At 37.4% G+C, this 15,056-nt stretch overlaps 1 protein-coding gene across 1 annotated transcript in view; it reads left to right on the forward strand.

The window, feature by feature from the left end:
* The first annotated feature begins 347 nt into the window (after positions 1-347).
* The window catches only part of tek (TEK tyrosine kinase, endothelial), a 122,026-nt gene continuing 107,317 nt past the window's right edge, over positions 348-15,056 (forward strand). The window contains exon 1 of the mRNA XM_060839881.1: positions 348-737. Within this exon, the coding sequence (XP_060695864.1) occupies positions 686-737 (52 nt within the window). The 5' untranslated portion in view covers positions 348-685. The remainder of the gene's footprint in view (positions 738-15,056) is intronic.

A 15,056-nucleotide genomic window follows, 5' to 3' on the forward strand; every position in this document is an offset into this window, starting at 1 on the left:
GTACAAAAAGGGTGGTGGTTTGGAAGTTGCAAGGACAGCAGGATGACCGAGCATGCAACATACTTTCATTTTTAAAAGTTTTAGCGAAGCTCTTGTCCGGTCAAGGTAAAGCATCCGTGAAAGTTTTTCTGTTGTTTGAAAATCGAACAGTATTTTCAAGTTAAAACTATATTCATTCGTTTTTGTGAGTGGGCGATGTTTCAAGTATTCCTCATTTTTTTTCACTCTTGAAGGAGAAGCCGCTATTTTAATGAAACCTGGATGATCCTTCGGTTTCGTTTTAAATAATACACCTCCTGTCTAAAGTTTCGTAGAGCAGCGTTTACAAATTTCATCGATAGTCTTCCTGGTCGCTGTTGATAGTTCTCCTGTCAGAGTATATGTATGTGTGTGAGCTGCAACTCCTGCCTCTCGCTCTCCGATTCCCACAGGAAACAGGAAAAAGGAACAGCCATCGACTCCCTGGCTTTGAGTAACCCCGAATCCGCCTTACTTGAACTGGATTTGGGAATAATCAGCGAGAATTTTGATCCCCCCGATCGCAATATTTAAATTGTTCGTTAACAGCTGTCAACGAGGACTCCGCCACACGGAGAGCAAGTGATCTAAATCGTTCAGTCTTAGGAGTAACGGAAGAAGAAAAGACAGCGATGTGAAGGTGATTGGGAGCTCCAGGAATCCAGTCATGGATTTATTAGCAATATTGATAATTCAGCTTTACTATTTGTCAAATTCAGGTAAGACCGGTTTACATTTTTTTTAGGATTGAGCCCATGAAATCACATCCAAAATCCTGCTTCTTAACGATGAAGGTGATTTTGCTAAAGATATATTCCGTTGAGAGTGATTCAAGAAGTGCGTTTCAATTTAAAGAACATGCAGTGAATATTTCACAAACACTTGAAAAGTGGCGGAGGGCCCGTTAATGTAAAAGAGATTCTGTTGAAAAAAGTATGTATGTTCGAAGGAAATTCCTTTCAGTCTTTTTTAAAGGTTAATTTAACTCCAGGACGCTCTGTTAGTATATAAATTGGGAAGTGAGTCGTATTGATTACAAATTTGGAGTAAACACTTTGATAGTACGCCTTTCTCTGCAATTTAAAAGGTGCCTAATTTTGTAAGATGAAACTTTCCACCGCCTTTTAGCTCGACATGCAATATTGACAAAAGAATATGTTTTACAGTAATGTTTTAATGGAATTGCAATTAATCTCCTCGTTTTAGCAAATCTCAACAGGCGAATCGTGGCAATGTTCCTATTGTCACGGCTTCGTGTTGCTTTTGTTTATTAAATATACATTTGACTGGATCGTTAACTAACTATCTAGTGTTCATTATCAGGACCAATATTTCAAAACAATCGATTATCTGACATTATTGTTTCATTAAAAAAACAATCGGTTCTTAATTACAGCATACAATACAGTTTTAGACAATGCGTGCAATTTCCCAATGCGGTCATTAGTTAGCTGTAGTTTATGCTCCCTAAATAGTCACATCACTTGCAACTTACATTGTTTCCTTGTTCGACAAACCTGCTGTCGACGTAAGACAATTCAACTTGTGTGTTATTTTTTAAACGATTGAGTACAATTACTACTTTTTAAAGTACGTTATTGGCTAAAAAGCGCTTTCGGATATTCTAAGGATGTGGATGATGCCTTAAAAAGAAAATTCCTTCTTCTCTCACACAAACATTTCTGCTTAAATATTTTGTATATTGGGCTTTAAGGTCTTTTGAAAGTTGCCTAATTTCTCAACAGGTTAAGTTGAAAACCATATTTAATGTTTGCCGGTGATGCTTATAAAACTATATTTTTACTGCCATCAATAAAGTGCCCTGAAATTGTGTTCTCCTTGATCCAGGGCACTTTCTAATACTGACAAGGCACTTGTAATAATGTTAGGTAATTCTAGGTGAGCATTTTAATGTTGAAGAACCATCAAGTGATAAATGGTTTGGAGATGAAAGTGTTCCATTGATCTTGCTAATCTTGTCCTTTGTGATGGTTGAGGTCATAGACTGGGAGGTGCTGTCAAAGGTAGCTATAATATTGATGATACAGACTGGATGTTAGAGTGGATGTTGAGTGTTGGTGTTGTACCAGTTGGTTTCTGACAATCATAATTAACACCCTTTATGGTATATTCCAACCATTGGTGACTTTGATATACATCAAGGAATAATCTTAGTATTGCTTATTCTTTGTCATAGTTGGCCAAATATTTTTTTCAAAGTTGAAAGCAACTCCTATCTGACACTGGACTTTTATATCTATGTGTAGATCATGGTTGTAGCAAAATTTACAGCAAATCACCCGTCAGTTTATATTCTAAAATTGATTTTAATTTATTTATTGCCACATGTATTTTGTTACAAAATACAGTGAAAAGTATAGTATACTGTCACCTCTCTCTGTTGCCATCTTAAAGCACAGAAAAATAAACTAAAACATAGAATATAAAGGCTGAAGAATAAAGAAATAAAGAAAAAGTGTTAAGTGCTCCGCTATGGGCCAGGGGCCTGGTGGCCAGGCATGAATTCCTTCTCTGCATTGCCACCACTGGAAGGAAAGTCACCACTCTTCAGTGCCATCTCACCTCCATCGACACCCTTCGCACTTTGAGTCCTCACCGGATCTCACCAATACAGACACCACCAATGCTGCACTGGCACAAACTCTAATCTGACACTGCCAATGAGTCTGCTTCAGTCCCACCTTGCCAATGCAGCCATTGCTGATGCCGAAAGTATCATACTGGGCCCAAACTCACCTCCACAATTATGAGTCCGTGCTAGGCCTACTTGCTGCCACTGATGCTGTTGCTACAGCCAAGCTCTTCAAAAAGAGGTAAACAAAATAAAAGAGAAAAGAAAACAAGAAAAGAGAGAGAAAAGGAAAATAAACAAAAATAGTGGACAGAAAGGACAAACCCTGGGTTCATAAGCCCTACTCCACAGCTATCTTCCTGGAATTGATACATGTGAGTCCATGATGTGAGTGTTGAGCCTCCTTTCCTCACCCTGAAGATAATGAAAAGGACAATAATTAATAGCATTAAATTCGATCTGCTTTTTTGTGGACAGGACACTCCTGAGCAACCTTCAACATGAAAGGATAGACATCACTATTGTAACTTCACTGAAATACTTTGATAAAGATAGTGCAGCTAGTTTTGCCTTGCAAGGCTTACTCCACATGGTTATCATGTTATTGATACCCACAGGCTTTGCTGATGTGAATTGGCTGACTATCAGCATCACTGAAAGTAGGGATTTCAGGAGATGGTGGATTGTGACCATCCATTGGCTGAAGATAATTGTAAATATTTTGACCTTGCCCCAGAGTTCTCAGGTCCACTATGTTGAGAATAGATGTTCATTACTTTTACTTCTCCTGGTTATTCACCAGTATTCTCAGTAAAACATGGTGAGAACTTAGATCTTATGCATTGACTGTGGGACTGCAGAGACATGTCTATATCTTATTGTATTTTGCAGTTAGTATTTAGTTCCCATTTTTGTCATTTATCTTTCGTCCTCTTCACTTTCTTGGCACCAAATCTATTCTTCTCTGTAGCAACTATCTGTTGGCTAACCAGACTGTTTGCATACTTGATTTATATCAGACTCCAAGAATGAGTTTCCTGCACATCCATCACTGAAATCGCCCATATCCACCTCTCTAATGTCACTTGCCTCTGAAATTTCCTCAGCTTATTTTCTGCTGAAACCTTCATCTATTTATTTGTTAATTGTAGATTTGATTATTCTAATGCACTATAGGTAGTCCTTCCATATCCTATAAACATTAAATACTATGCTGTCCATGCCCTAACCTTAACCAATATCTGGTCACCCATCGTCCATGTGCTTGCTGATCTACATAAAGTTCTATCCAAGCAGAACCTCAATCTTAAACTTCTGATTCTTCTTTCCAAATTCTTCCAATGATCTCTTCTCTCCCTCTCTGTGTAATCACCTTCAGTGCTAGTGCACAATTGAATCCTCACCTTCTTGCCTTCCATCACCCTCCCCCACACCCTGCACCAATCTCTGCATGCTAAAAATTCTGGTCTCTTGAGCATTCCAGTTTTAATTGCTTCAACATTACCGGAGATGTCACAAGATGCTTAAGCTGTTAGTTCTATCATATCCTCCATTTAGGTCTCTGCCCCTTTTCCTTCCTTTAAGACATTACAAACTACTATGTCTTTGACCAATATATTGATCACTTGACCAAATATTTTATGGAACTCAGTGTTAAATTTTGTTTCAGAACACTACTGTAAAATACTTTGGAACATTTTATTGTGGTAAAGGCATTATATAATGTGAATTATACTACATAGACCAGTGTAGTTTCATGAAACTGCTGTGTATTCTAAGGCATGTCCTTTTGCACTCCCTACTCAACCAGGGTTGGTCTCTCAGCTTGATGGCGGATGAAGAACATTGGAATTGAAGTATCTCAGACACTGTCTGTTCTACCTCTCTTAGACCTTAGACTGCTTTGTATCTTGACTCCATCCCCCGATATGGATTTCTGTATCCCTTAACATTAAGACCTTAAGACATAGGAAGAGAAGCAGACAATTCAGCCCAAAGAGTCTGCTTTGCCATTCAGTGAGTTGATCTAATAATGCTCAACTCCATTTTCTGCCTTTTGCCTATAACCCTTGATTACTTCACAGATTAAAAATCTATCTATCTCAGCCTTCTATATACTTCATGACCCCATCCTCTGCAGAGCTTTATAATAAAGAATGCCACAGAATCACTACCCTCTGAGGAAAGAAGTTCCACCTCATTTCTCTCTCTCTCTCTCTCTCTCTTAAATGTGTGACGTTTTACTCTAGGATGATGTTCTTTAGTCCTAAGTTCTCCCATAAGCAGAAACAATGTTTCCACATTCACCTTTCAAGGCCTCTAAGAATCCTGCATGTTTCAATATGCTCAGCTTTCATTCCTCTAAGCTCTAATGATTAAAGGCTATACCACTAACCTACCCCTCCATCCTTCACATCAACCTAGTGAAATGTCCCTGGACTGCCTCCAATGCCTGTATATCTTTTGTAAAAAAGGACCCGACTGTTCAAGGTATTCCAGCTGTGGCCTAACTAGCACTTTGTATGTTTATAGCAAAATCTCCATATTTTTATACTCCATTCCCTTTAAAATAAAGACCAATATTTCATCTGCCTTCCCTATTATCCACTGAATTTGGGTGCTAGCTTTTTGTGACTTATGCATGAGGACTTAGCATATCCCTCTGTGCTGTCACATTCTACAGTGTCTCTCCATTTAAAAATTATTCAATGCTGAATTCTTCTAGCCAACATGTATAATCTTACATTTTCCCATGTGATATTCCACTTTTGCCACTTGCTTATCTATATCCCATTGCAGATTCTTTGTTATTCTTTCATAACAAAATCCAACAATCTCAGTTTTGAAATTTTCAATTGACCAACTGCCTCAGTAGCTTTTTGACAGAGGGAGTTCCATATTTCCACTAGCTTTTGTATTGTTAAAGTGTTTCCTGACATCACTGTTGAATGCCCTGGTTCTTAATTGAATGTTGTGTCACTTGTTCTGAACTGTTCCTCACACCACCCCACTTCCACAAACAGAGGAAATAGTTTATCCTTAGATATTCTATGAAATATTTTAAAATCTTAAACACTACAATTAGAACACCCTTAATCGTCCACACTGAAGGGAACATCGAGTTTGAAATGTGATTTAGCATTGTAAGTAAGATCGAAGTTATCAAATGAATAAAGTAATGCATATCTTTTATCAAACTCTTCCTGGATGTTTGAAGAGCTAAGCTGTTAAACCCTACAACAATACCTCTTCAATGGTTGATCAGGAATTCAGTTCTTTAATAATGTAAAAATTCAGTCAAATTTCCAACGGACTAGCATTTAATGACAGGATATAGAGTCATAAAGTTTCAGGCTTGGAAAGAGGTCCTTCAGCCCATTTTGTGCTGGCCACCAAGCACCTATCCACCCAACTGCCATTTTCCAGAACTTTTATGGTAGGCTTGTACACTACGATGCTTCAAGTGATCAATTGAAAGGTAATTAGTTAGTTTCAATGTAAATGTGTTATAAATCTTATATCTTCACAAATACATTGTGTCATTTCTTTTCTGTATTTATAATGGAAAACTGCCCAATTAAATTTATCATGCTAAATTAATATACCTTTGCACTAGTGGAGTTGTTATAGCCTTTTGTTAATGATTTGGACATTATTTCTTCTAATTTCTGCAGAATCAGAAAATTACAGTAATTTATATCTCAAATAAGATAAGAATCATTTTGCAACTTTTCTATGAAAGAATAAGACCACCTCAAAAAAAAATTTATACTCCACTGAAATCGCTGCAATAATTACTCAAAATAGTCATTTGCAACTCTGAATAACTTAATCTTTTTAAACATTTTTTGTATTTCATTAGTTGTGAAGCACTTTGAGATGCTTGGTCAAAGAGGTCAGTTTTAAGGGCCATCAAAGGACAAGACAGTGATTATGTAATGGAAAGGTTTAGGGAGGATATTCCAGAACTTAGTATGGATGGATTTGAAAATGAGATGAGAATCGTATTAGAGTTGTAACTCTATGCCTTGAGCCATGATCAGGCCTGCCTCCCAGTTTAACTTGCCTGAATTTCAACTAAAGGGAACAGGTTCAAGGGCATATAATTTTAGTCCATTGAATCTAATCTAACTCTAATGAAAGGAAGGAATCTTATCATGTACATTATCTTTTCCTGATATGGGCTAATCTATTCCAGAAGTACAGCTGCCATCTGCCTCTAAATGGCTTCTGTTTTCTTCAACAAAGGATCCCCTCACATTGCGGTCAGTAGGGCCTTCAGCCGTGTCTGGCCCATTTCCTTCATTTCTGCCCTCACCCCTTCTCCTCCTTCCACAATAGCGATAGATGGTGGTCACTTTCCACCACCAGTCTCTGAGTTCAAAGATTCATCCTCTGCTGTTTCTGCCGCCTCCAGGAAGATGCCACCACCAAGCACATAACCCCCTCTCTTCCACTGTCAGCATTCCACAGGGACTGTTTCTTTGTTGCCCTCCATGCCCACTCTTCATCACTCTTCATCACTCCTAATATTTTCTTACTGCTCCATTGTGCTTTCTCATGTAATTGCAGAAGATGTATCACTTCCCCATTTACCTCCCTCCTTAGTGCCCAAGGCCTCAAACACACCTTCCAAGTAAATCAGTGTTTTACTTTACTTCTTTCCATCTAGTTTACTGTACTCCCTGCTCACAATGTAGTCTACTTTACACAGGGGAGACTAAACTCAGGCTAGTTGACTGCTTTGTGAAGCACCCCTGCTCTGCTGATAGGAATGACCCCAACCTTCCAGATCCTTGTTAACTCAATAAACTGCCTTGCTCCATGCAAACTTTCCTTCCTGGGTCTGCCCCAGAGTTCCAGAGAAACACAAGCTAGAGGAACAGCAAATACAGCTTCTAGAAACGCACTGAATTCCACAACTGCAAAGCATGACATGTGTCATTGATTTTTCTTACGTTCTTCACTACCTGTCCTTGCTGCATTCACACAGACACACACATGTATACATTCTCTCCTTTTCTTTCTTTTTCTCTCTCTCGCGTACACACACACACACTCATACAGTCATGTCTTGTTTATGTCTTGATCACTTTGCTCTTAGCAGATTGGACCCAATTTCTCCTTTTCACACCTTCATTTACACCAATTTTACATCTCTTTTGCTCCTTAATCCCATTAACGATCCCTCCTTCCAATCTGTTGCACTTGCTCCCCTTCCCTTTCCCCTCCGTCTACAAAACAAGAAAGCACAATTTTTCAACTCCTTTCAGTTTTGAGAAATGGTCATATTGGATTCAAAACATCAACTCTGTTTCTGTTTTCAAAGATGCTGCTAGACTTGCTGAGTTTCTTGAGCACTTTCTGTTTTTACTTAAGATTTCACAAAATTGCAATGCTAAATAGAAGAAGAGTAGAGGGATAGGACTAATTGAATATCTCTTTCAATGAGTGTCTAGAGGCGTGATGAGCTAGATGGCCTCATTCTTCGTAGCTTTTTGCAATGAGAATATATGAACAATTTGGAAGATGAATTGGAATGAGTATAGAGCGCTCAGGAGGAACAGGTGAGTTAAACCAATGAAAGTCTTGATCGAAAGTTATCCTAACCACTTATCCCTGTGTCCATTTTATACTCATTGATAGAGACTGACTGCAATGATTATCAAAACGCCTACATTTTTGTATCATATGAGGACCAGAATGATTAAGGGTGAATTAAATGGACTTTGGTCTTTTTATTCTAATAATTCTAAATTCTCATGTAGACGCATGCATGGTGGAAGAGAAGGCTTTATTGAAGCTTTTGACGTTAGAAAAGAACTACTTTTCTAAAAGATATCCAGGACTCTTGACATACTTTTAATGTTTAATTTTAATTAACTTTGTGAAGAATTTAAAGCTACAAAAATAGTTAACAGTAATTTCCTTTGAGAAGTACAATTTCTTGTGCCCAATGTACTTAAGGAAAACCTTTGTAAATAAAAAAACATTTTTTTTTAGCATTTTCCAATAATAATATTTCGATAAAGCTTTTAAAATTTGAAAATGCTTTTCTATTTAAAATTAACCTAATACATGATGGGATAACTTAGCTTTCAGTGTCTTCTTTCCAAGATCAGAGGAGAACAGTTAAATAAAACTGACTTGTTCCAAGGAAACTGCTGCATATAATCTTTCTTGTACAGGTTGTTCAGGAAGCGTTTGAATGTTAAGGGAAGAAGAAAAAAAGAATCTTCTTCCTCTAGCTCTTGTACAACATCTGCACACCCTGAAGAACCTTATAAGCCAAAAATTATTTTTGAAATTTTTGAAGCACATAGTGATAATTTTCACAACAATCTGCCATAAACAGAAATGCTATTATGGCTGAGTAATCTACTTTAGCAGTTTCCATTTATAGATGAGTATTAGCAAGGGTTCTATGGAGGATTCCCTGGCTCTTCATTTAAAATATTGCTTTGGAATTTTTTTACGTCCACCTAAAAGGACAGTCAGCACCTTGTTTAAGAAATCATCTGAAAACTGGCACTGCCAACAGTGCAGCATTCCCTTAATGCTGAAGTAAGGTGCCAGTCTTGATATTTGTGCTTATGTCTTTTGGACGTGGTTTGAAATTAGAACATTTAAACTGAATTGAAAGTGCTGCCTGCTGAGCTATGGCTGACACGTGAAGTGACTAACATGGGAATATGTAAAGTTGACAGTAGGGAAAGAACAGACTCCTTTGTTAAATCTGGCCCACATCTCAAAGTATAACACAATGTATCCCAATCCCGAAATTCACCTTCTCAATTATCTAATCTTCTTGGAAAGATTTTAAAAATTAAAGAAAGTAAGGATCAAAAGGGAGAAAATGCTCTATGAAATGCTTTTCCAATCCTCTTTGGTGATTACAATCAATCCAAGCATTTGCATATACCATGAATTCACTGTTGAAGCTTTAACAATTTTCATTTTGGAGCAACAGCTTCACTGGTGATAATTTCTTTGTTATATTCCATTCTGTATATTTGTGTTATTTTAGTTTTCTTTTCCTACAAGTATTATTTCTAACAATTTCACTCTATCTTGTGAACATTTTTTCTCATTGTGGTCTGTGCTTTACTCTGTCCAACATTTTCTGCCATTATTTCTATAAACGTAAGCTCCTTGCTAGCTTTTCTGTGTTTTGAGGTCATTCTGATGTTTCTTTGTAAAACACTTCCCACTGGTCCTTTCCCTTTACTAATGTAATTAATAGCGCTGATCTTTCAAGGGAACTTTCTTAGATCCCTCAGCTCCCATCTCAAATCATTCCTGCTCAAGTTCTCTGCTGCATACCCACTGCTCTTCTCAACTTATGTGACTTGAAGAACACTTTGTTCCAGCATAGCAGGGCAGTAATGTGAAAGCAGCAATGTTTCGTATTGCTAATCAGGGTTTATTAAGAATGAGTGGGGTCTGGGAGCACTGGTGCAGGTCAAAAGATCAGCACAATCAAACACAAGCCTAAAGATTGAGAGCAAATATCTAACCATAATCAGTTTCTAGAGAGACTATCAGAATTACTGTGGACTCAATTATATCTACTTCTGCATTTAGGAACCAATATAGCCTTTTATTTAGAAACCAGTTTTGCTTTGTATATGTTATTTCAGTGCAGTAGTAATTTTCAAGCTTAAAATAATATGTTTTGTTTTCTGAAATGCAAAGTGTGTCAACCTGATGTCAGTGTGCATTATCAAGGAAATCAAGAGAATTTTTCACTTGATAAAACATACGACAGTTATAGCTTAGTTAAAGCTCAGACCTTTTGCTTGTCTATTTTAAATCTGAACAATGAAGGACTTCAGCCATGAGAAATGAAATAAGCCAATAATGGCTACAGCCAACAGGAAGGTCTATGTTTATAATGGGTGATGTTTTATAGTACATTACATAAATCTACTACTCCATTACTTAAAGTTTTAGGTACCAGAATTCACTGCAGCATATATTCCATTGAAAAGTTTCTATCCATTCCTTTACATTTAAAACTTTTAAAAGTAATACGATTTGTATTGTGTATTCTATTAACTATTTCCTGCTACCAGTCGAGATGTATAAGGCTCCTGTTTAAGAATGACCATGGGACTTGACATCACACAAATGTAATTTCCTTATTCTTGTTGCCTAAATATATCCATGTGGGAAAAAAAACAAATGCCTCATATTGTTCTAAGTTTTGAAATAAGTCACTTTTAGTTTATTGTGTAACTAGCTTTTAAAATCATCCAGATAACATCTACGTATGTTTCCTTCTATAGTTCCAAAAAAAGCCTGATGTGTTACAGGTAAAATTAAACATCTGGATCTACTTCTCAATACACCTTCTGATCTCAAATGTATTGTCCAAATAAATAAAACTGACATAAACCATAAAAGCATTAATCCACTTTGTTTGGCTGTTCAGTATTTATGTTATAATTCAAGGTCCCTTCAACCTTCCTATGCACTATAGCTTCACTAAATCACCAGAAAATTTCTTTCCTTACATATTTGAATTATGTCTTGAACCACCATTATGTCATTTGCGAGCGATAGAAGTTAAACATCTGATTTTAACAAAAAGTACTTTTTCTACCTTTATTCACAAAGGCTGTGCACTTTAAAGGATGAATACAGGTTTCAAGTTAAGATTTGTGGGCAGCACGGTGGCACAGTGGTTAGCACTGCTGCCTCACAGTGCCTGAGACCCGGGTTCAATTCCCGACTCAGGTGACTGGCTGTGTGGAGTTTGCACGTTCTCCCCGTGTCTGCGTGGGTTTTCTCCGGGTGCTCCGGTTTCCTCCGACAGTCCAAAGATGTGCGGGTCAGGTGAATTGGCCATGCTAAATTGCCCGTAGTGTTAGGTAAGGGGTAAATGTAGGGGTATGGGTGGGTTGCGCTTCGGCGGGTCAGTGTGGACTTGTTATGCCAAAGGGCCTGTTTCCACACTGTAAGTAATCTAATCTAATTTACAAGACATTAAAAGCAGCACCTCAAAAATGTATTCAAAGATTTTCCAGTAAGGTGTATAGATTTTGATAAGCAGTAATTGCTTCCAGTTAAACATTTAGAAGAAGCTCAGCTCTCATCTGGTCTCAGTATTTTCTGGATAAATTTAGTCACTCTGTTGTGATTTTTAAGATATGAAGTTATTCTTAGAAATTTACATTTTTGTTCTAAAGTGACAGAAATTCTTCTATCTGATAAACATTTACAGAGATTCGTTCATCGATTTTGCCAATAGTAACACTTGTCAATATTGCTTGAGAATCTCAGCATGTAGGAAGTAAAACCCAATGTAAAAGAAACGATGATCTGTGTAAAGAATGGGGACTTGCAGCATGTTCAGCACTTACCCCATCTCCATTCTTTAAGCCTTTGTTTAACCTGCTGGAGTCTTGGAATTAAAAATTGAAGGTTTCAAGCCATCATTGACTTGAATCATCTCAGATTAAGAACAGTATGATGGAATTTCCTTTCGGAGCTGAAATTAGTGAAACACATCCGTATTGCAACATGCAGCCCAACCCGAAATCTACAATCTTCATGAATCAGCACAGTCACTGATATATCATGAAGAACAATGTGATTACAGGCTCTTTGATTGCATGAAATCAAGTGTGGGCGGCACGGTGGCACAGTGGTTAGCACTGCTGCCTCACAGCGCCTGAAGACCCGGGTTCAATTCCCGACTCAGGCGACTGACTGTGTGGAGTTTGCACGTTCTCCCCGTGTCTGCGTGGGTTTCCTCCGGGTGCTCCGGTTTCCTCCCACAGTCCAAAGATGTGCGGGTCAGGTGAATTGGCCATGCTAAATTGCCCGTAGTGTTAGGTAAGGGGTAATGTAGGGGTATGGGTGGGTTTCGCTTCGGCGGGTCGGTGTGGACTTGTTGGGCCGAAGGGCCTGTTTCCACACTGTAAGTCTAATCTAATCTAATCTAAAAAAAAGTGGATGCTGTTGGAGAATGTGACATAAATTTTGGACGTGATCGATTTTTCACAGAGATAAATGGATAAGAACTTTGCTTTTGGTATTATCATTGGTCGCCTGTTAAACACCATGTTTGATATTCATCAATAGAACTGTATGTCAGAGGTGCTTAAAACAAATGGCAGATCCAATACCACTAATACTATTTGCAAGGAGAATTTCTAACCCAAAATGTTTAATTGTTGACATTAATAAAGTGTTTTTTTTTATTCTTGGCAATTTCATTTAAGGTTGATCCTTAACTAAGGAAAGAGAGTATGCTAATCCCCTTTTAGTCAGAATGTTATCCTTTTAGGCTAAGGACAAAATCCAATTCTATGAGTCATAAGTTTTGCTGTTGCTGCATCAGCAAAATGACCAAGCAAGGCCACCTTTGGGTCTACATCTGTCAGAGTAATTTAATGTATAGCACAATACATTGCTTTGAAAGGTTTAACAGATGGTCAAAGCCTAAGTCCTATGCATTACCACACCTGGGACAATTTGGGCAATGGTCTCATGACATTTTACAACTAGTCTGTAATCATAGTTTTTCGGTAACTTAAATCTTTGAAAGTTGATCACAGACAGGGATTTCATGACCTTGAACCAGGTTCATATTCCCCATTCCTTTGTAAATTGATCTTTCAAGATAAATTTTTCAGGTGTGCCTTAAAATTCTCTCACTGCTACCTTCCTGGAAATATAAACATTATTTATATGGTGATAACAAAACCTCTTAGTATCTGCTGCACAACTGACATAAACAAGATGTACACAGTTGAGACTAAGATATTATATCATTCTTTAGAATGAATCTTAACAGCTTCTAACAAGTTTCAGTTTAATGATTTATCAGCAGTTCACTGAATAAAATATGCACTTCACAAATATTTATATGAAAGACAAGAAGAATTGCTGACCTTGAAGAGCCCCTTCCAATAGTGGCTTAATACACCGATGAATACTGTCTTTAAAACTAACTGAAAGCAGACAAGGCCATTTCAGCAACACACTTCTGATAAACTGCCCTGGGTAACAAGGTGAAGAAATCTGGATTTACTCAAATGGTTGTCAGTGAGAAGAGCCTCATGCATTTTCCGAAATGAAGAACACAAATGTCCACATGTTTCATTAACATTGCATCTTGGAACATCTTTAAAGACTATTTTAGAAAAGAAATACTTTCAGGGCTTTCTTCTGGGTAGTTTCCAGCTGACTGGCTCCATCTGCATATTGCATGTTGCCACTTAATAAAGTTAAACATTTTAATGTGAGGGAACATACAACATTCTTCTGAGTTATTACGATCTGTGAATAAAATAAAGGACTGATTAGCATTACAAAACTTGCTCTAAAATGTCCACTCAGCTCCCAATGGCTTAGAACCTCTCAGCAAAATCGATTCAAACTTATCATTGAAATTTCTAAAATTTCTTTCACAGAACGAACTGAAATATAATTAACTTTCTGAGTATTATTTACACCTTTAGCTTGGCACTGAATTTGTTTAATAATAATTTTGGTGAGATTTGAATTGTTGTTTCACATTGATATCATTGTGCGTGATAAACTGTAAATAACTTTGGTTAGACCATGCTTATCCTAAGAACAGTTCTTGTCAGTATATAATAGAAAGGATATGGAAGCTATATAAATATAAATGGATATGGAGATAGTGGAAAAAATAAATTACTAACATGATATCTGAACTGAGAAGTTGTTACCATAAAAAAAAATGCAGGCTTAATCTTTTTCTCCACAGATAAGAGAAGCCTGAGGAATAACATGATAGAGCTTTTTAAAATTATGAAAGCATTTAATAGGGTGAGCCCTATCTAATAGGTAAGAAGAAGTTTAAACATATAAGTGAAACTAAGGTGAATGACAACAAACAAAAACAAAAACAAAAATTACTTGAAAAATTCAGCAGGTCTGGAAGCATCTGTGGAGAGAAAGCAGAATTAACATTTTAGGCTCCAGTGACCCTACTTCTGAAGACCTGGTGAGTTTTCCCATGGGTAATCCACCTTGTCTGGATATCGCTGGACCTTATGGACAGTTTAGCATGGTCAATCCATTAGTGACTGTTTTTGTTGTCCTTCACTAAAACAAAGAAGCCAAAGAACTCTGGATGCTGGAAATCAGAAACAAAAGCAGAAGTTGCTGGAAAAAACTCAGGAGATTTTCGGAAGAAGGGTCACTGGAGCCTAAATCTTAATTCTGCTCTCTTTCCACAGATGCTTCCAGACCTGCTGAATTTTTCCAGTAATTTTTGTTTTTGTTTCTGATTTCCAGAATCCAGAGTTCTTTGGTTTCTTTGCTTTAGTGAAGGACAACAAAGAAAGTCAGTCATTGACCATGCTAAGCTGTTCATAGAGTCCAGAGATATCCAGACAAGGTGGAGTAGATATGGGAAAATACAAGGTTACGGGGATAGGTTGGGGGCAAATTGCTCTTTGAAGGG

The sequence above is a fragment of the Hemiscyllium ocellatum genome, chromosome 2 (genome assembly GCF_020745735.1).
Source record: "Hemiscyllium ocellatum isolate sHemOce1 chromosome 2, sHemOce1.pat.X.cur, whole genome shotgun sequence".
Lineage (NCBI taxonomy): Eukaryota > Metazoa > Chordata > Chondrichthyes > Orectolobiformes > Hemiscylliidae > Hemiscyllium > Hemiscyllium ocellatum.